Genomic DNA, 23,191 nt, shown 5'->3' on the forward strand with positions numbered 1-23,191 from the left:
GAAATTTGCCCTATCATAGGTAATTTTGAATGTCCCATTTCTTTTTGAAGAATTGCTCAACTATTTCACTAGGGAATGGCCTAGTGATAGGGAATGGCCTATGATAGACTTCTTTTTTTTTTATTTGTTAGCTGGTCAAAAAGGGCCATATAACATTGAATCGATACGAATAAGTGAATAAGTGAAAGAAATGAATTTCTATTTAAGTATTTTTGGTCTTTTTTTTATTTGTTAGCTAGTCAAAAAGGGCCATATAACATTGAATCGATACGAATAAGTGAAAGAAAGGAATTTCTATTTAAGTATTTTTGGTCTGGCTGTAATACAGTCTCCAAAATTCACAACCATACAAAAAAAGAAGTCTATCATAGGCCATTCCCAAGTGGAATAGTCGAGCCATTCTTTAAAAAAGAAGCTTCAGGTAAGAGTATATTGCTCACCCCTGAGACACTAACTTCACTGGACACATATCCCTCCACATTCCAGCAAAAATGTGATTCTTAGGAATTTTTTCACAGATGAAACCTAATTTCATGTTACTAGAAGGTGCCTTGTGGTCGAGTGAGGTTGCCACCAAATTCAGGGGAGAAATAAACAATAGAAAACTATAAAAAATATTTTCGTATCATTGATTTTCTTTCTCACCCCTGTTCCCAGCAATACGAATACTTTGGTATCTGTATGCCCGTCACTATAAATATAATCCTACTGGTTTTAGCGCAATTTAAACCGAGACCGTTTAGACTAGTTTGGCTGTTCAACAATCTTAAATTTCACTTATTTTTGTAAATGCTTTTCTGTTTTGTCACATAGGGATGACAAAATGTTTTTGAAGGATAAATTCGTGGATATATTAAGAATGACTTCATTTGGATGTTATTCTCTATTTGAATACAATGCGTATTATGAATGTAATTAGCCTGAATAAGTATTCGTAAGTGAGCTAGAGGTGTTCGAAAAGAACACGACTAAAATCAGTTTTACTTTAATAAGGGTAACCTACCATCAAATACACGTTTATATTTTTTATCTGGACACTTTTGGAAAAAAAAACCTTCCTTTTTTACTGTGGCCCATTGGTCTTGTTAGTTTCTTTCGACTGTATCATTACTTATATACATATATATATATATATATATATATATATATATATATATATATATATTATAATATAATATATATATGTGTGTGTGTGTGTATGTGTGTGTGTGTGTATTTAAAACGATTGATGCTCGTTTTTACTCTAATGTTCAGTTATTCAACGTACAATGAACGACACAAAAACTTCTTGACATATATCGGTATTTATAACAGTTGCATATATATATATATATATATATATATATATATATATATATATATATATATATATATATATATATATATATGTGTCAAGACATTTTTGTTGTCATTCATTGTACGTTGAATAAATGAGCTGAGAAATAAGACTAGCCCATATATATAGCAGATTGCAAAACATCCGTCAGAAAAGAATCTAGAGCAGTGGTGGCTTGACTAGCAATAAGTAAAGTTTAAGGGAATAGCCCCTAACTGATTTTCGAGCTTTCTATACAGCGGTTATAATGCTGTATGAATTCTCAGCCACGGCTCAGTGGTGGCCTGTGTTGTTTTACACCCATAGTGGAGTCCAGACGCACGATCATGAACGACCTTAACCTTAAAGAAAAACTAATGAGTCTAGAGTGCTGCAATTTGATATGTTTGTTGATGGGAGGGTGGATGATCAGCAGACCCATTTGCAGCCCTCTTATAGTAGCCTCAGTGATTGTTCAGATCTAAAGGGGGACAGTGCAGAACATTTCCCTGTTGACTAACCTGTAAGGAGACTGCCAAAATATGATTTCAAACACCACTTCAAAAGGATCTGCCTCATTGACTTTTCGTCTATTGATAAGATCTAATTTGGGGAACGACACCTGTAAACCATGTTCGTTGCTTCACTCTCTTTAATCATTTAGAACCCGAGAAAGCTCGTTGTTCCTATAAGTCCATACAATAAGAAAGGAAGCTTGCTGCATTTATACATACACACACACACAACACAACACACACACACATGTGGGGACGAAATTATTATCAACTAAAAATTCCCCTTCGGTACATATATGAAAATATATCAATTACGAGGTAGAGTGAATTTAGATATTAAAGGACATTTGTAGCTCGAATGGTATATAAATGAATCACGGTTCGATGTGATAATTATTCATAACAAGGCTACGTGTGTCAAACGCTCGAATTGGCTAACATGGTAGACGGGGTTTCATATCGATTCTAATTACGAATACACCGAGTTCGAGGGTGATTTGTAAGGTCAGAATCAATATAAACTTATGCGTCTCTTTTGCTGACTTGATAGCGTCACTGTCTGTCCTGATTTCGTTCCCGTCCACTTGGATGGTGGTTCGATCCCATGTGGGAACGAAATTATTATCAATTAAAAATTCCCCTTCGGCACATATGAAAATATATCAATTCCGAGGTAGAGTGAATTTAGATATTAAAGGATATGTGTAGCTCGAATGATATATATATATATATATATATATATATATATATATATATATATATATATATATATATATATATATATATATATATAAAGGAAGAGGTGTCCAATCAGACGACAGTCATGTTACACGTGTTTTATTATTAAGAAACGTTTCATGTTGTCACCAACACATCATCAGTCTGCAATTGAAATTCAACATTAAAATAAACTTAAAAAATTACAATAAAATTTTAAAAAAATTAAAAAAAATAATCAGAACGTTACCGTTTTTAGTCACTCAGCTCTTTCCTTCTTAATGAATAGGTAGTTTTCTTCTCCTTCCCTATTTTAACGTTCTGATAATTTTTTTTTATTTTTTTCATTTTCTTATTTTATTGTAATTTTTAAGTTTATTTAATTTCTATTGTAATTTTCAAGTTTATTTAATGTTGAATTTCAATTGCAGACTGATGATGTGTTGGTGACAACATGAAACGTTTCTTAATAATAAAACATGTGTACATGACTGTCGTCTGATTGGACACCTCTTCCTTTATATTTATGGTTTTCCTGATGGTTGGTATATATATATATATATATATATATCTATATAGTATTGGTATATATATATATTATATATATATATCGATTATATAGATATATTGTGATGTATAAATGCAGCAAGCTTTCTTTTTCCCATGGTCACTGTTGCATAAAACTGACTCAAAGGTGGGCTTTTAATGGTATACTGATCTGATATTTTGGAGTATTTTGAGCTTCTTACAAAAAAGAGGCTGTGAATAGGCTATACTCTAGTCAGTGTCCCCAAACTTTTAAGACCATCGACCCCTCCAAAGGGTCCATCACTCCTCATTGACCTCTAGACATGTGCAAAAAATAAATTGATGATAATAATTAAGTATACATACAATTCTCTGTTACATCAGCGTGCCAAGCTGCATACCAAGCCCTGCCTTCAATATACATCAGTATGGGAAACTAAATTACATACCAAACACTGCTTACAATATACATCAATATAGGAATCTACATACCAAGCCATGCTTTCAATATACATCAATATGAGAAACTGCAAACCAAAGCCTGCTTCCAATATATGTACATCAGTATGGGAAACTGCATACCAAGCAATGGTTTCAATAAACATCAGTATGGGAAACAACATACCAGGCCCTGCCTTCAATATACATCAGTATGGGAAACTGCATACCAAGCACTACTTCCAGTATACATTATGGAGGAGTGATATGGTATCTGCATTTGACAACGTCTTCGAGGGTTGCGTGAGACCTTACCTTACAGACCTTACATCTTGTTCGGGTTGCCCCAGGTCCCTCAGTGTGAGGCACCTCTAATGTCTACCAGAGAGTTGCTAGTACATCTTCCGGTATATTTTGCATCTTCCAATCTTGGATGGTCTGGGATGCAGTTTAGATATTTGTCGAGCTTATTCTTAAACACATCTACGCTCACTCCTGATATATTCCTCAGATGAGCTGGCAACGCATTGAATAGACGCTGCATTATCGATGCTGGTGCGTAGTGGATTAATGTCCTGTGTGCTTTCCTTATTTTTCCTGGTATAGTTTTGGGCACTATTAATCTACCTCTGCTTGCTCTTTCTGATATTTTTAGTTCCATGATATTTTCTGCTATTCCTTCTATCTGTTTCCATGCCTGAATTATCATGTAGCGTTCTCTTCTCCTTTCTAGACTATATAATTTTAAGAATTGTAGTCTTTCCCAGTAGTCTAGGTCCTTAACTTCTTCTATTCTAGCTGTAAAGGACCTTTGTACACTCTCTATTTGTGCAATATCCTTTTGATAGTGTGGGTACCATATCATATTGCAATATTCAAGTGGACTACGAACATATGTTTTATAAAGCATAATCATGTGTTCAGCTTTTCTTGTTTTGAAGTGCCGTAACAACATTCCCATTTTTGCTTTACATTTTGCCAACAGAGTTGCTATTTGATCATTGCATAACATGTTCCTATTCATCATCACACCAAGGTCTTTAACTGCTTCCTTATTTGTGATGGTCTCATTATTAGGTCCCTTATATGCATATAGCTTTCTTTCTCTGTCTCCATAATTTATTGATTCAAATTTATCAGAGTTAAATACCATCCTATTTACCTCTGCCCAATCATATACTTTGTTAAGGTCTCTTTGTAGGAGCGTTCCTATCTTCATCACAAGTAATTTCTCTACTTATTCTTGTGTCATCTGCGAAACTACTCACTACCGAATCCTTAACATTATTGTCTATGTCTTCAATCATAATAACAAACAGTATTGCAGCTAACACCGTACCATGCGGCACACCGGATATTACCTTGGCTTCATCCGATTTCTCGTCGTTTGCAATAACTATCTGTTTTCTGTTGTGTAAAAATTCTTTTAACCATCTTCCTACTTTATCCACGATATTGTGTTTTCTAATTTTCTTCGCTAATATATTATGGTCTACTTTATCAAAAGCTTTTGCAAAGTCTAAATAAACCACATCTGTTTCATTTCCGCTTTTCATATTTTTGAATATGTTCTCACGGTGGACTAACAGTTGGGTTTGTGTACTTTTTCCGGGTACGAAAACCATGTTGTCCTTTATTAAACAAATTATTTTTTATTAAATGTTTCATAATATTTTTCTTCATTACCCTTTCATACACTTTCATAATATGTGATGTTAGACTCACAGGCCTATAATTACTTGCCTCTAGTCTTGATCCACTTTTGAAAGTAGGGGTAATATATGCTCATTTGTGCTCATCATAAATCTTGCCTGTATCTACACTTTGTCTTAATAATATTGCAAGTGGCTTTGCGATAGAATGAACTACTTTCTTTAACAAAATAGCAGGAATTCCATCAGGCCCTGCAGCAGCTCCATTTTTAATTTCATTAATAGCCTGCACAATATCAGCTTCATTAATATCTATGTCAGCTAAATATTCACTATTTTTTCATCCCTTACTTCTATATCATTATCTTCATTATCTATTCTAGGGGTGAATTCTCTCTTATATCGTTCTGCCAGTATGTTGCAAATTTCCTTTTTTTCATTCGTTAATCTCCCTTCAATTCTCAGAGGGCCTATTTCTATTCTTCTTTTATTCATCTTCTTCGCATATGAGTATAATAGTTTGGGGTTTTGCTTGATATTTAATAGGGTTTTTTCTTCCAAGTCCCGTTTTTCATTTTCTTTTGATTGTATAATCTTTTGTTCTGCATTTTCTATCTTACTTTTTAGTTCTATAACTTTCCATGCATTTTTTTCTTTTGCAAGACCTTTTTTCCACTTTCTGATTTTCTGGAACAAGATCCTTCTGTCTCTTGGTATGCATGAATGATGTTTACTTTTCTTCTTCGGTATATATTTTTCCACTATTTTCTCCAATATTTTATATAATATCTCCGTATTTACCCTTATGTCATCACTTACGAAAATGTTATCCCAATCTTTGTTTAATTCTTCATTAATTTCTGACCATTTTTATATTTTTACTGTAGAAGTTGTATTTTCCATATCCTTCCCACTTTTTCATTTCTTGCTTATCTCTATTTTCACTTGCTTTGGAATGAACTGTTAATTCTATGACATTATGGTCTGAAATACTCGCATTATAAACTATTATTTCTTTAACATAATTCATCTCGTTCAAAAATACTAGGTCTAAAGTATTTTCCTTTCTTGTTGGCAGGTGATTTATTTGTTGAATGTTGTATTCTAGTAGCATATCTAATAGCTTTTCAAATTGCCTCTTATCTTCTGCACTACTATTACTCTCTTTTTTATGTATAAGTACAACCACAATCTCCTATTCGTTCTTATTTCATTCTACGAAAGGAAAGTTGAAGTCACCAGATAGGAGAATAGTCCAGTCCTTGTGATTTCTACATATATCATCCAATTTTTCAATTATTAAGTCAAACTCTTTAGTATTAGGAGGTCTTATATATTACTATGTTTCATCAATTTTTCAGATTCAAATTCTACCGCTATTAGTTCACATTCTGAGTTACTATATTTCTCATATATTATTTTCCTTGTTTTTTGTCTTTCCCATATATTGGCGGTTCCCCCTTGATTCCTATTTTTTCTATCTGATCTATAAGTTTGGAACTCTTTTATTTGATCATCATTCCCAGTCTCTTGGGAATACAGGTTTCACTTATATTCATTATATCTATTTCTTTTCATTTTGGGTTAGTTCTTCTAAGTACTCTATTTTTCTTTTTGAGTTACTCGTAACTAAACCCTGCGCATTCATCACTATGATGGTTTGCGTGTTTTCTCCTTCATTTAATACTGGTAGTAATAAGGATTTTCCCATGTCTCTTTCCTGTTCTGGTATGTTGTTCTTTTTTTCATTTCCAGAAATTCTGACATTAAAAATCCAACTTTTCCATAATATTTGATCTTCCTTCATCATAATTATTCATTTTGTGTCTTGAATCTGCAATTTTTCTCCTGTTTCTGCAATATCCTCTTGCATAATAAATACAGTTATTATCTCTTGAGTAGAATTTCGGAGCTGATGCTTTGAAATTTTTTGCTGACACCTCTGCATATCTCATTGGTGGTTTGCTTTTCTCTTTTACCTGATATTCTTGATTTCTCTCTTTATTTGTTTCTTTCTTATTTTGGATTTTATTACTTGGTTGGTTATTTATTTGATTATGATTCATGGCTACAGGGTGCATATATTTGCATTTTTTGTCGAACTTACATCCTTTTCCTTCTTTTAGGTTTTTACATATTTTTGGATGCAGATCTCTGCAATCATCCCCATATCCATCTAAGTATGCACATTTACCATATATTTCATAGTTTTGACATATCTTAGGATGTTTGTAGTAACATCTTTCTCCAAATCTGCAATTCCCTCTTTTCAAAAGGTTGCAGATTTTGTCTTTCTTGTCTATTTTTTCCTCTTTCCCGTCATTGTATAGATCTGGGTAGAGCCTCTTCGGGATTTGCTTTTCTGTTGTCATATCGTAATTTATTTCTTCGTAGGTATGCTGCTTTATTGCCTCATATGTAGTATCAATGAGTATCTCTGCATCCATACTTTTATCTTGTTCTTTGTTTTCCTTATTTTTTTCTGTCATTTCATTTTTGTTTACTTCTCTTCCGTTTTCCTCCTTCTTCTTTTTCTTCTCTTCTTCCTCTTCCTATTCTTCTTTCTTCCTCTTCCTGCTTTCTTCATCCTCAACTATTTGTACATTCAATCTTGATTTAATAACATTGTCTATCCATGATAGACATGTTGAACAAAAAATTCTTGTATCTTTTCTCAAATCTTGTATTACCTCAGCACACTGTGGATGGGTCGGAATGTTGCATGCAGCACATTTTCTGATTAGGTTTTGTGGATTGACTATGCTATACCAAACCTTACACAGTTTGCATGCTTTTGGCATTCTTTTTCCTAATGCATCAATTAGGATATTCACAAGATTCACCTTATTCATTTTCTTTGTCGGAATATGTTGGTTTATGTATATTTTCTTTATGAGTCTCTTGACCACTTGGATTTTATTTGGAACTTCTTCAATTATTTTCAAGATGTTTTCATTAGATTTGTTCCAGTTTGAAGGATTATATCCTTCTAATATATCTATGAATGCTTTTGTATCTTTTTGGTTAGGACTGTTGCTGATTTCATAGATGAGAAATGCCAGTTCCCTTCCTGCTACCTCATCGTATTGCGAATCTGCTAAACACGCCAAATTACGCCACCTCTTCCCGCAGTTGGAACTTACTGCCATCTTGTTCTGATTTATAGTATTACACTTGATAAACTAACTTAGAGAGAGAGAGAGAGAGAGAGAGAGAGAGAGAGTCGGGAATAATTGAGAGTTTATATGTTTTTGCATGTTTGATGTGTCGTGTTCATGATTTATGTTGCTGTATGGTAGTGTGGAAGTGCGTATGTGTTTTTCTGGAGAGTGTGAGTGAGCAAGCTATAGAGAGAGAGAAAGAGAAAGAGTGTGAGTGATGGATGGACAGTTAACGAGTTGTTTGCTTGTTGGGTGATCATCTGGGTTGTTTGCTGGCGCAGTTGCCAGGTTAGTCAGTCTATGATCTGTCTGTGATGGACAGTCAGTTTTCCCAAATGGTGGTCTGTATTTTGCAGTTTTTTGGGACAGTCAGTCTGTCATTGTATGTTTTTGATTGTTTTGATGTTGTGTAATTCAGTTTGTTGTGCTTGTGTCCATTTGAAGGTTGTTGAGCTTGTGAGTTTCTGTTGTGTTTGATTTGTGAGTTGTTGCGTTTGTGAGTTGTGAACTCTTGATGTTGATTGGTGTTTGTTTGTGTAGTCGACTTGTTGTGTTTTGAGTTGTTGTGTAGTCTCAGTGTTCACTGGTGTTTGTTTGTGTTGGAATTGTGGTGTTTGTTGAGATGTGTGAAGTTTTGGTGTCATGAGTGTTTGTTTGTGTAGTGGTTTGTCATGTTCTTTTGAGTTGTTGTGTGGTTTTGGTGCTTGTTTGGTTTTTTGGTGTGTGATTTTCAGCAGTTGTTGTGTCTCAGCGACTGAATCCAGTGGACAGCACAGCATCTTGCCCTGATTGTTTCAAGTTTCCTGGTGAGTAAATGTGTTTGAGATTGTGTTTTTTGCCTTGCTGAACCAAGTGTCCTGTCAGTAATTAAAATAACATAAAGGAGAAAGTGTGGCTGGGGGAAATTTGGAAGGTAGATGTAGTTAATGCAATGTGGGGAGGTCTTAGTTGCTTTTGTTTTATTTAGCTTGTGATTCCGCCACATTATTTTGGCCCCTGAACAGGGACTGCTGGTGTCGCTGTAACAGGAAGGCTGGGACAGCAAGGATGGTATGACTGCTGAAGAGGTAAGGATGGAAGGGTTGGATGAGGTTAGGAGGCTTAGGGAGGAACTTTGGTTGGCGAGGGAAGCTAAGAAGGAAGTGGAAGTGGAGAATGAGAGGTTAAAGACTAAGTGTGAGAAGCATAAGAGGGAGTTGGAAGAGTTGAGAAGAATGATGAGTGCGGAAGAGGGAATGAAAGAGGAAGTGAAAGAGGCCAAACAGCGGATGGTTGAGAAGATGGATGAGAAGTGGGGATTGATGATGAATGTTGTGCAAGAGATGATGAAGGGACTTATTGGAGAGGGAGCTGTCGGAGGTACGCTTCCTGGGTCTTGTGACAAACCAGGAGTGATTAATAAAGTGAAAGAACAAGTGGATGAAAATGTGAGGGAGGAAAGTGATATGGTTGTGGTAAATGTGGAGAAGAAAGAGAAGGTACAGAATAGGGATAGATCAGAGCAGAAGGGTAAGAAGGGAGTTGAGAGTAAAGAAAGGGCTAAAGGTAAGAAGATTAGTAAGGATGGTGGGCAAGATAAGAAGAGAATGAATGAAGATGAGAATAGAGTTGAGAGTAAGATACAGGATGAGAATGATTTAGATGATGGTACATGGGAATTCGTAGGTAGGAAGAAGAAGGATTAGAGAGGTATGATTAAAAGTATGGATATTAGTATGGAAGCAGATTCGCTGTATTCGGAAGAGGGTAAGAAAGGTTAGAATGGAAGTAGCAAAAGTGAGAGTGAGAGTGAGCAGGAAGTGTGAAAGGCAGTGCACATGAGAGAGGTACCCAATGTGAGAAGTATGAGGAATATGGTAGTAAGGACATAGGGGACATTTTTAGAGTGTATGAGAAGTATTGTGTGGGTAAGAATGGAGATAACAAGAGAGTTTGGGCAAGAGAGTTGTATGGGGTAATGATGAGTGTAGGGAATGTGCCGTCAGAGAGTGTGAAAGCTAGGATTGTGGAACAGGCAAAGAGGACAAAGAGTAGCATCAGATATAAGAGAAAGCATGATTTTGAAGAGGCAAGAATGAATGTTGGTGAGTCATTGTCAATGAATGTGTGCAGGCTAGAAACGTTAGCTAGGAAAAAGTTTGGAGAGGAGGGAATAAATGAGTGTAAGGAGTTAGTGAGGAAGTTGTTAGCAACTGTGCCTACAAATGTGTATGAATTCATAAATTTGAAGCGTAAAGAGGAAATGAGATGGACAAGTGAGAGGTTGACTTGGTATGATATTCTAGATATAGTGGAAGATTATGAGCTAGATAGAGAGGCAGTTTTGGAAGGGTCAAAGCAAATGGCAGAGCGAGCAGTTGATAGGAGTGTGAGAGTAAGTAACGTAAGAAAAATAGGGATATTAAATGTTACAGGTGTGGCTAGGTAGGGCACATAGCAAGTGGATGTCAAGGTACCCGTGTGAATGTGATTTGCAGTAATATTGGGAAGAATGGACGTTATGCGATGATGTGTAAAGAGCAACGAGCGAAATGTGTCGAATGTGGAATGGATGGTCTTGTAGCAACTGTGTGTAGACGGAAGAGAGTGAATCAAGTTAGCAATTTGGAAAACTAGTTAAAAAGGGGATTCAGTTGGATGGGTCCTCTGGCATGCGAACAGTGAGCGTGATGCACGTGTGTGAAGGATTGTTGCATGAAAAAGTGTTTGGTAGTAGAGCACATGAGTGCATGAGCATACAAGTGAATTGCAAAGGGATATGTTTGGTTGCTTTAATTGATACCAGGTGCAGTGAAAATATTCTTTTTGAGAATGCTGTGACAAGCTAAGAAATGAATGTGAAATTAGAGAATGTAAAGGGGAGGTATGAGGAACAGGGAATTTAGGTATGCCTGTGGTAGGGATAGTATGTGAGAAAATGGAAACTGATGGGGTAGCAATGGATGAGAGTGACTTTTATGTAATTGAAGAGACAAATGATAAGTATGATATGTTGTGGGGGACAAATGATAAGCATGATATGTTGCTGGGGTATAAGTTTTTGAAGAAGTGTGGGACGGTGGTCCACCTGAGTATGAATATGATTGAGTTGAAGATGAAAGGGAGTATACGAGGGAATTTATATTTGGATAAGGATGGAAGGGTAGACAGTAAAGTATGGAAGGGAGTACCATTGGTTGCGAAAGAGGATGTGAAAGTGCCGCGTGAAGTCGGAAAGTTATTAGTGAGAAAGTTGTGTGGCTGGATAGTCTTGGGATCGCCAACGGTGACAATTGTGAATATGTAGTTAAAGGTGTGGATGCGAGCAAGTTGGTAAGAGCAAGTTTGCATGTGTACAGCGGGATCTTAGACATGGAGAATCCTCGGGTTTTTTGGTCTCTTTGCTGAGCTAGGAAGAAGCGAGTGCGGGGTATACATGAAGGTGATTGTGTGGGGTTGCTATACACATTTGTAAGTACGGACAACGAAAGGTACATCAGGATATGGAAGGTGATGACAGGTAGTGTGGAGGAAGGTGATAGTTGGAAGTGTGATGAGTTGAGAGAAAAAGTTAGAATGGAGGAAAATGTTGGTGACGATGATAGGGAGCGGTTTTTTATGTAGATGTTATGGAATACGTGGAGTGTTGAGCCATGGAAACAAGGATTTTGGGAGATCTAAGTTTCCTGAATGTAAAATAGTTTTGGAAGACGATACCCTCATATATCAGAGTCCCCGTCACTTCTCCGTGCCCATTACACTAGAGATTGAGGAGTAGTGTGAGGAACTTGAGAGAGTGGGAGTGATAAAGAGGAGTGAGAGTGCCTGGAATAGCCCCATAGTCCTTGTACGTAAGCCATATGGAGGTCTGCGGAAGTGTGTAGATTATAGAAGGTTGAATGAAGTGACTGTGAAGGAGCGATCCCCAATGTATGTGATGTCTGATTGTGTGTACAAGATGCATGGGTTGAGAGTGTTTACCAAATTAGACTTGGTAAGGGGCTATTACCAGATGCCTCTTGAGGAGGGGAGCATGCCTGTTATAGTTTAAACACTTGAATTTTGGGTTGGCTAACGTGCCTGCTGCCTTCCAAAGAGCAATGAATATAGTTTTGCCTGGGTTTGATAGAAGGAAGGTGACTGTGTTTATAGATGCTATTTTGATTGCGAGTGAAACTGTTGAAGAGAATATGGAATTTCTTGAGAAGGTGATAGAGCACTTGGAAGAGGTTGGAGTGAAAATTGAAACTTGAGAAAAGTGCATGGTTGCCTGGGAGCTGGAATTTCTTGGCCATAAAGTAAGTGCGAGTGGCATAAGGAAGAGTGAAAAGTTTGTGAAAAAAGTAAGGGAATTTCCACATCCCTGGACCGTGTGTGAGTTAAAGAGTTTTTTGGGTTTGATTGAGTTTGGGAAGAAGTTTGTCAGGGATTGTTCGGGTATAGGGAAGCCGTTGACTGAATGGACAGGGAAGAAAAATTGCACTAAGCTGAGGCGGGATGAGTGAATGGTGGGAGCATTTGAGAGAGAAAGAGGAGGCTGCTAGAGATGTAACCTTGACTTTTCCAGACTATTGTGAAGATGCGAGTATACAGCTTGAGCTGTAGTGTGAAGGAGTTGAAAGTGTTTTTGTAAGGGATAAAATTTGTTATAAGGATGGACCATCAGCCATTAGTGTACATGATCAAGAAGGAAAGTGTGAACGCTAGGATCGCAAGGAGGATTGAAGATTTGAGTGAGTTTGATTTTTTTATTAGAATATGTGCCAGGGAGTAAAAATGTGATTGCTGATACAAGTATCGTGAAAAGCGACTGGAATCCGAGTAATGTACCTGAGGGTTTAGTTTTTTTTCAGCATTGAAAGACTTGGAGAGTAAAGATCTAGTTGAAGAGGTACCCGGTAATACGAATGAGTTGCGCGTGAAGTTGATGAGTAATGTGCAGAAGGAAGTGGCGTACACAGGGACCCATCCGGTGGAGACGAGATTGTTTGGAATAGAAAAGATGTTTTTGTAATTTGGATGGGACAGATGGTTGAGTATCTAGGGAGGGTGAGTACAAGTAGTGAGCATGGGGTTTCAATGATTCAGTGTGGGGAACATGGTTGTGATTTGTTGGTTAGAGAAGGGGACTGTGGAAGGGATTTGAATCAGAAGTATGGAAGTGGGGAGATAACTGAAGATGAATGTGGTGAGGATGATTGTGATGTGGATAACAATGTGGATGCAGCAGTGAATGTGTGTATGCATGGGACTCAAGGGGAAATGGTGATGTTTGTCAGAATAAATGATAGTGAGTACTGTAGTTTAGTTGGTACGGGGGGCACAAGCTCCCTTAGTGAGTGGGTCAGTGGTAAGTGAACTTGAGAGATGCGATTGGGAAGTGGAATGGCAGTGTTCAAGTGTAAGAATACATGGGTTAGGACAAGGAAGTGTTTTAGTATGGGAAGAGGTACAGTTAAAGGTTAGGTTAGGAGGTTTTGAAGTAATACATAAATATGTAATTATGGGAGAAAATGATATGCCAGCTTGCTTTTTGATAGGGATAGATTTTTTGAGGATGCATGATGTAAGCATAGATATGGGAAACGGGATTCTTAGAAATGAGGTAGAAAAATAGCTACGATTAAAGATAGTAATGTATTTGTAGCGAACTTTGTGGGTATGATTGATATTACTAGAAGTGAGAATGATTTGTTGAGTGAGGAAGAGATTGAGGAAATACAAGATAAGTGCTTGGAGACAAGTATGTTGCAACAGTGTGTTTTGGGAGGAGTGCATGCAGATTAGCCATGTGAGTTGGATATATATATAAGAGGGTTGCAAAATAGTTTGTAGTGTGTAAAAATATAGTGTACTTTTGCATCAGGAAGGGATGTATGACAGGGAAGTGTATATGCCGGTGTTTTCTGTTGAGTCAGCTGTATGTGTTTGTTGGTGCATGATCGGTTTGAGCATATGGGGAAGAATAAATTGAGAGAATGCATGAGAGAGAGATTAAATAAGATTTGTATGGATGTAACTGTTACATGTGAAGACTGTCTGAGGGGAAAGTATCAGTGTGCATGCGAGTCCACCTGTGTTGCGATTGCAGATGAAAGAGCCCTTTCAAATGCTTGTGACTGATTGTGTTTTGTTACCAAAGACTGTGAGAGAACATGTGGGAATTATTGTGATGGTGAATCACATGAAATCTGCCCATGTGTTCCTTATCAAAGATGAGAGGAGTGGAACTGTTGTGCAAACAGTGGGGCAGGTGATGTTGCCAATGTATGTGTGTAAGCCTGCGAAAATGTTGAACGATAATGGCCCTGAGTTTGTAAGATGGGAGTTAGAAGAAATGTTGAAAGCATGCCCAGTGCAAATGGTTTGGCTGAAACGACTGCTAGGATGTTGACTGAGATTTTGCGAATGATTAGTAAATATGACAATGATTGGGATGTGTTAAATTTTGAAAGGGTTATTAGGCCACGACTGGGTTTGTCAGAGTGATCAGGATTTGTGGAAGAAAGCGTGTGAGAGGTTTGAAAGTTTTAAGATTGGGGATAAAGTATTGAAAGAGGTGGTTGAGATAGGAAGAATGAATGTGAATAAGGTAAGGGAGAAATTTGAAGGGCCTTTTGAGATTTTGGAAGTGGGACCGAGTGGATTGAGTTATGTTTGGGGAAGTTACGAGCAGATGGGGGTTACGTATGAGGTTAAGGCACACCATAACCAGCTCCATAGGTGGAGGGATGTGCCATAGTATGTTCGAGAGAATGCAATGAGTAAATGGTTGAGGGTTAATAAGTATGAGCCGAATGTCAGTGAACAGATGGGTCTGGGAGATCGACAATTAGTGTTGGTAGAGTATGGAAGAAAGCGGAAAAATGCAGAGAAAGGGAATGGTAGCAAGAAGTGTGAACTGCATGATAAGGGTGTTAGTGTTAGAGTACAAATGGTTGGTTGATAAGGCATGTAATACGGATGACTTTGAGGGAATGAATGATACTTATAGTGTGTGTGTGGATTTGAATTGACGGATAAGAAAGATTTCAGTGGGAAGGGAACCGAATAGTAAGGAAGTAGTTGATAGTATGGATGAATCTTTGCAAGAGGATTACACAACTATGGATGAACTGAATGGTTTGGTAGCAGAAATAAGGGAGATATTGGGGCCAGAGCTAGAAGGCGTACATGAGGTAGTGAATGAGATTTGGGAGGATAGTAATGACGGAGAAAATGGGAATTTGAAAGCAAGTGGTTTGGAAGAAGTGAATGGCAGCGTAGCTGAGAGAGTGTATGGGGTTCCTCAAACAAGATCCAGGGGGCCTGCATCTGAGCATCCTTGGGTGTTGCGAAAGGCAATTTAACGTGGGTGTTGCGAGTGTAAGGAGACGTTGTCAAATGTAAAGGGGGAGGTAATATTGAGGAGAGATATGGTAGTTACATTTGACATCTTCGAGGGTTGCGTGAGAGAGAGAGAGAGAGAGAGAGAGAGAGAGAGAGAGAGAGAGAGAGAGAGATCATCGTTGGGTTGTTTGTAGTTGTCAGGAATAATTGAGAGTTTAAATGTTCTCATATGTTTGATATGTCGTGTTCATAGTTTGGTGTTGCTGTATGGTTGTGTATAAGTGCATATGTGTTTTTCTGGAGAGTGTGAGTGAGGGAGCTATCGAGAGAGAGAGAGAGACAGACAGACAGACAGACAGAGCGTAAGTGGTGGATGGATAGTTGACGAGTGGTTTGCTTGTTGTTTGATCGTCTAGGTAAGGGGTTCTCAAAGTAGTTGATATCGACCCCCAGGGGTCAATGGAACTATCCAAGGGGTCGATGAGTAGTCAGGGGGTCGAAAGGGGGTCAATGAATAACTAATGGGTCAGTGAATGTTCATTGCTGGGGTCTACAGGACCAATGAAGCCTCCAATTTGAAATTCTCGTTAATAATTTATAAAAATCTCATTATCAGACGTTATCAGATTAATATATATATATATATATATATATATATATATATATTACTTTCTTGAATTAAAAAAAGAAAGAGAAAATAGATCAACAATGGAAGAAGAAAATGGTATGTTGCATTGAGAATCAAGTTACTGGTGCATCTAAATTTCTAAACATTTGCTTACTGTGTGTTACTTTTTTATCATACTGCAAGTCAAGTACTAAACCAATACTAATAAAATTGATTTTGAAATTGTTCTTATTTTTCCTTGAATTATAAATAATTAAATGCTAGGTTAGGGGGTCGATAGAAAATTTGAAACTTCATTGGGGGGTCGATGAGTTAAAAAGTTAGAGAACCCCTGGCCTAAGCACTCCAACCATTGTGGTCAAGGTCTTAGCATCTGCTCTTGGATCTAAGCAGTATCTAGCATAAATGGTTCCTGTAAATTACAGGTCTTTCTTAGCATACAATCACTAAGCACTAACTAAACAGTAATGTACAATCATTAAACAACATTCATAATACACTCACACACACTTATTATATATTCACACTCACACCCACTAAACACCCACACTTAATATGTATACTCATACTCAATAACACTAAACAATGAATACTCAGCACTCACTAAATACTAACTATACTACACTCAGTAAACATTCACTGAACACTCACTTAATCCTAAACATTCATTAAACATTAAACAATCACTAAGCACTCCCTATACACTAAACATTCACTTAGTACTCACTATACATTCAACACTCACTAAACAGTCACACAACACCCAATAAACACTAAATACTCACTAAATCATAAATGCTCATTAATTCCTTAATACTCAGTAAACACTAAACAGTTTATGAATATCCACTCATCACTCATTAAACACTTACACACTAAATATTCACTAAACAAACATTCACAAAATATTCACTAAACCCTAAACACCTACTAAACATTCACTAAACTCTAATATTCACTAAACTCTAACATACCCTAAACATTCGACTAAATTAACTCTAACTACCCCTAACATTCGCTAAACCCTAAACCGTCACTAAACATTCACTGAGTACTTACACAGTAAACATTCACTGAATCCTAACACACCAAACATTCACTGAACACTAACATGCACTAAACCTTCACTAAACCCTAAACACTAATTAAACTTTCACTTAATAATTACGCACTAAACGTTCACCAAAACCTTCACTAAAACTCTTGAGACTCGCTAAAACATCACGATTACTTACAAAATAACCCTTCAATAAAATTCACAAAAAAGTGAATATTCACTAAACCCTAAACTAAACATTCACTAAAAACTTTTTCATAAACATTCACTAAACACCTAATCACTAAACCCTAAAAATTCGCTCAATACTTACTCATTAAACTTTAACAATAATCAAATTTCAAAATCGCACTAATCCCCGTTCAGTTTGCAGGTTACCAGACCTAAGTATTTTGTTAAAAGAAGCACTGTAGCGTCGCTTTAGTATTTACGAGAAGTTTATGTACTACGATTTCTGAGGAGAAAGTTATGAACAGCTGAATTTAACAAAGAACCATAAGTAGATAAACAACTGCATATCTTCTGCTACATCTACTACTATTGCCGCTATACAACAACAAAATACTACTACTACCTACAATAATAACAGCTTACAGACAATATTACCATTCATTATAATGTAATGAAAATTATGAAAATCCTATATTTGAAGGTTTGACTGAAAAATGATATCCATATCAGAAAAAGAATAAGTTTTTTTTTTTTTTTTATTTAGAATGTCAGCAGTAAATTCGGGAATCTACCTCTCTATGTGACATTTCCTTGCTAGTTTGGCATTAATCATATTTGATTTTGTTCGGTCAATTCCACCCTTTGCAAAGGGTAGAATCTATTAATCTAGTTTCCAGAGCTGATAAACGGTACCCTGTGTGCGCGAGTCTACGTATAAGATTATGGTAAATTTCACTGAGATGGCTCCTTTCACAAGTTATTTTATTTTATTTTCCAGCCTTTATTCGTTACATTTATAATTTCATAAAGGAACTACGTATATTTACAAAATCCGGAATAAAGCTTTACTCAATTAATAATTCTATGAGGCAATAAATCCAAGATGCCCAGGTTATGGTGAACAATCCATCATTAGATTTCATTTTCAGTACAAGAGAGAGATTATCTCAAAGATATTTCTGCCCCCTTGAATAAATTTTTAGAAGCAACCAGTCGATACCATCATGTCCAATGACAGCCTAAATCATTATCAGTTAATAAATCACTGCTGTAGGTAGAGTAATTGTTTGTATAAGGAAACGCTCACTGGACCCTGATACAACTATATGATTTCACATCATTGTATAGAACTCATAAGGCTTCCAGTAAAGACAAAAATCATTTCAAATCCTGTCTTACTTTGAGAAAAGTTCCAGTTTGTCCAGATTTTTTCCAGAAGATAAATGCAGGTGTAAGAATAACGTTTTCACGGAGTAAACACCAACATTTAACTCGTACTGTAATTGTTTTCAAAATCCAGTGCACCAACCGTAACCCTGCAACAAGGAAAGCTGAACGTGAACTGCGGTCGAACTTCCACTTCCCTCCCTCGCGCTTCAACGCTTGCCCCGTGCCAGCAGAAGAGGTGTTAAGTTTGAAGTCACTCACGTTAACATCGTAAAGTTGCCAACATTTCTTCATAATAACTATAAAAGCCTTGGAATATTTTTCGTAAAAACCTATTTAAATGTGACTCAGAAATTTTAATAGCCTTATCATTGAATTTTATCGTACAAATATTGTTTAACGTCCGGTGTGCAAAGGTTATAAAGGTGAGATTTTTCGCACATCAACAAATAAGCCCATCATTTTGATTAGCATCACTTTTCATGAAGTCTTGCAGTCACCCAAAGGGGAATAGCATTTATCTCAAGCAAACAAAGAACCGACACAAGAGGACGAAAGGCGTATCTCCTCTGCGAGGCACGTGTTGCGGATCTGCGAGGCACGTGTTGCGAAAGTGTAGAAAACGTAAATCATGAGTAGACAAAGGAAATGTACGTACAGTCGATGTTCGTTTTAAGGTTTTCATAATGTCAGTACGTAGTATCTGCATACCCGGTCCGAAAAAAGACACAAGATGAGAAGAAGAAGGAGATAAAAGAGAAGTCTTGAAAACTGAGACTGCGACAATTTCCTTTTCTTTGTTTAATCGGGAGGTTCTCTTTCCCACTATCTTGGTTTATAATTCATGACTTGAGTGACCTACACGAATGAATATCGATGTCAACATCGCAAGAAATTTGGGCCCTCGTTTAATTCTATGTGCGTAGATTTAATGCAGTTTGTTTCTGATGGTACTTTATTGCGGAGTCCTTGCAGTGGATCCAGCAAATCAGGTCACCAACAATTCAAAGTTCCATTGCATTAAAGCAGCATAGGTAATTGAAAGGGATGCCCTTCCGAAATACATCTGAAGTGTCACACATTGTAAAAGGCTCAGGAGGAAGCCGAAAACATCCTCCTGGGACAAGATGGTTGGGATTGGTTGGAAGTCAGCAGTTAGCTTTATCGAGAGTAATAAGAACACGATATTATGACAGTAGAAATATACAGAGCAAAACATATTTGGTGACAAAAAAAAAAAAAAATCGGTAGAAAGATTGATTCAGTTAAGAATTTGTATGCACCTTGGATATTATTGATTCTGGTTGACCTACTTCGTCCCATTCGCAAAAGAATATGAAAGATGCAAAATCTGCATCTCGGCGTGACTTCTTCCTAAGCTATAGTGAATGGGATGTCATTTGAATGAATAAAAAAAAAAAGTCACGCATAAAAAGTAATGTGTTTAAGTGACAAGACACACACACACACACACACATATATATATATATATATATATATATATATATATATATATAATTATATATATGTTATAAATATATATATATATATATATATATATATATATATATATATATATCACTATATATGTAGTTTATATAATGTAGTTATAATATAGATAAACTTAAAATATATTATAAACTATATATATATAGTATATATATATAAATCTATATATATATATCATATATAACTATATATATAGTATATATATATATCTATATAGATATATATATATGATATATATATATATCATAGTATATATATATCTATACTATATCATAGCTACTATATATATCTACTCACTATAGTGATTATATATATATATATATATATATATATTATATCTATATATATAATTATATATATATATATATATATATATATGTGTGTGTGTGTGTGTGTGTGTGTGTGTCTTGTCACTTAAACACATTACTTTTTATGCGTGACTTTTTTTTTTATTCACAAATGACATCCCATTCACTATAGCTTAGGAAGAAGTCACGCCGAGATGCAGTTTTTGCATCTTACATATTCTTTTGCGAATGGGACGAAGTCAGGTCAACCAGAATCAATGTATCCAAGGTGCATACAAATTCTTAACTGAATCAATCTTTCTACCTGATTTTTTTTTTTTTTTTCACCAAATATGTTTTTGCTCTGTATTTCTACTGTCATAATATCGTGTTCTTATTACTCTCGATAAAGCTAACTGCTGACTTCCAACCAATCCCAACCATCTTGTCCCAGGAGGATGTTTTCGGCTTCCTCCTGAGCCTTTTACAATGTGTAACTCTTCAGAGTATTTGGGAAGGCATCCCTTCTGATAAGCAAAATGGTGGCCGCAAATCCGTGATGTCCACACATAGCTACTTCAAGATTCTTTACTCTTCCCAGAACCTTCATGCAATTTCTGAGATGATACAATTTACTTCTTTTTCATTCCACAAAATTTGCACCTGTTGCAGGTCGCCATCTTTGTTTCATTCTGCAGAATAATTTGTTATGCAGAATGACTTGCATGAACGACGAAAATTTGCTTTTTTTCCTCTATCCGTCATGCCATCAGGAGAGGAAAGGTGGGTTAGGAAATTGAAAATATTTTCAAATGAATATTAAAGCTTGCTCCGATGTTCGTCCATGCCCTCCCTTACGCGTGGGTGAATCGAAATTCATATCACCCATCTAACCAGTAAACAGGAAAATGCCACCTACCACTGTTCTATCTCGAAATGAATAGTGTTTTAGACAAACCAGCTTATAAGCAAAAACATTCAAAGAAAACACATGATTAGGTATTGTTCACTGCGAAAACAACAATCACCAGCATATAAACAAGAATGGCGACCGCCATTGACTAGTTAGTAACCACTGAACAAACTGTCAAGCGTTTAAAATGAACTATAGTAAAACAGGTTAGAGAGAGAGAGAGAGAGAGAGAGAGAGAGAGAGAGAGAAACTGAAGCATTTACTTAAACAATGCATGTTTGTATACATAGATGTATACGAACATACATGTAATCATATTCACTGAGATACATACTACACTCGCGCATACATCAAAGAGAAAGCACACATTCAGTTGATATCGATATCGGAGAGGTGAGTGCATATTATACAGTGGAAGTGCATATTTTACGTATAATAAACGACTGGGGGAGCGCTTATCATACGTATAATAATGACTGGGGAGAGGAAATCCAGGGGAGTGCACATAGTAGTAATACGACACAGGCTCTGCCTGGGACTACAGTCAACCAGACCGTCCAGACACAGACGATCAACTATGCACAACAAGCGGCATCTCAGACTCTCACGAAAACTAATGCAAACTAACTAATTGAAAGTTTATATATATATATAAATATTTATATATTTATAATATTAATATATATATATTATTAATTATATTATATTATTATATTATTTTATTATTTAATACTACTAATTATATTATTATATATTTAATTTATTATTTTAATATTATTAATTAAATTATTATATTTATTATTAAATATTTTTATTCATTTATTATTGATAATTAATTTATATATATTTATATAATAATATATATTATAAATATAAAATTATATTATATGATTATAAATATTTAAAAAATATATATATAATTTATATTATATTTATATATTATATTTTATAATAATTATTAAATTAAATAAGTATAATTATTATTATAATTCTTATTTATAAAAATTATATTTATTATTATTTAATACATTTATTATATAATAATTTTTTTTTTTTTTTTTTTTATTTTTTTTTATTATATATTATAATGTTTAATATTAATTAATTTTATATAAAATATATATAATATTATTTAATATATATTTATATTTTGATTATGTATATATTTATATATATTTTATGATTATAATAATTATCTATTAATTATTATTTATATATTATATTAATTTTATATTATTAATAATATATTTAATTTTATATATCATATTATATTATAATAATATATTTTAATTATAATAATTTTAATATATATTATATATTTATTTAGTTTTATTAAATTATATAATTTATTATCGATTATTATATTATTAATTAATTACTTATATATTATAAATTATATATAATTATATTATATATTAAATATTAACTAATTTTAAGTTATTTTATAAATTTTTATTTTAATAATTATTTTATAATAATTTTTATTAATAATATATTTTTATATTAATTATTATATAAAAAATTTATATTATAACTAATATTAGATATTAATTAATATATTATAACTTAATATATTATATAATAGATTATATAGTTATATTTAAAACTTTATTTATATATTTATATTTTTATAAATTAATTTTATATTTTATATTATATATTATATAAATATATATTAAAATTATGAAATTTTATATTATAATTATTATATTAATTACTATTATATGATATATATTATAAAATAGAGTATATTTATTAATTAAATTAATAATTAATTATAATTATATTAAATTATTATTTATATATTTTTTATTATATAATTTTA

The 23,191-nt window shown here is 34.7% G+C and overlaps 2 protein-coding genes across 6 annotated transcripts in view; one reads left to right on the forward strand and one right to left on the reverse strand.

Annotated features, from left to right (window-relative positions):
* LOC135215387 (bestrophin-3-like) overlaps positions 1-18,870 on the reverse strand; it is an 89,583-nt gene extending 70,713 nt beyond the window's left edge. The window contains exon 1 of one of the 5 annotated variants that reach the window (XM_064249970.1): positions 18,800-18,870. The gene's annotated coding sequence lies outside the window, so the exon portion shown is untranslated. Of the gene's footprint in view, positions 1-3,828; positions 4,038-18,669 lie in introns of those variants that run through there. The other 4 variants (XM_064249969.1, XM_064249974.1, XM_064249971.1 and 1 more) reach the window with 4 other exon arrangements.
* LOC135215809 (uncharacterized) lies at positions 9,400-10,011 on the forward strand. Its single transcript, XM_064250760.1, has one exon. It carries the CDS (start codon positions 9,400-9,402, stop codon positions 10,009-10,011), a length of 612 nt encoding a protein of 203 aa, XP_064106830.1.
* Positions 18,871-23,191: the final 4,321 nt, after the last annotated feature.

Source organism: Macrobrachium nipponense, chromosome 5 (assembly GCF_015104395.2).
Source record: "Macrobrachium nipponense isolate FS-2020 chromosome 5, ASM1510439v2, whole genome shotgun sequence".
Lineage (NCBI taxonomy): Eukaryota > Metazoa > Arthropoda > Malacostraca > Decapoda > Palaemonidae > Macrobrachium > Macrobrachium nipponense.

Coding starts and splice junctions, on each gene's coding strand:
- LOC135215809 (XM_064250760.1), top strand. CDS start 9,400: ATGGAAGGGTTGGATGAGGTTAGGAGGCTTAGGGAGGAACTTTGGTTG.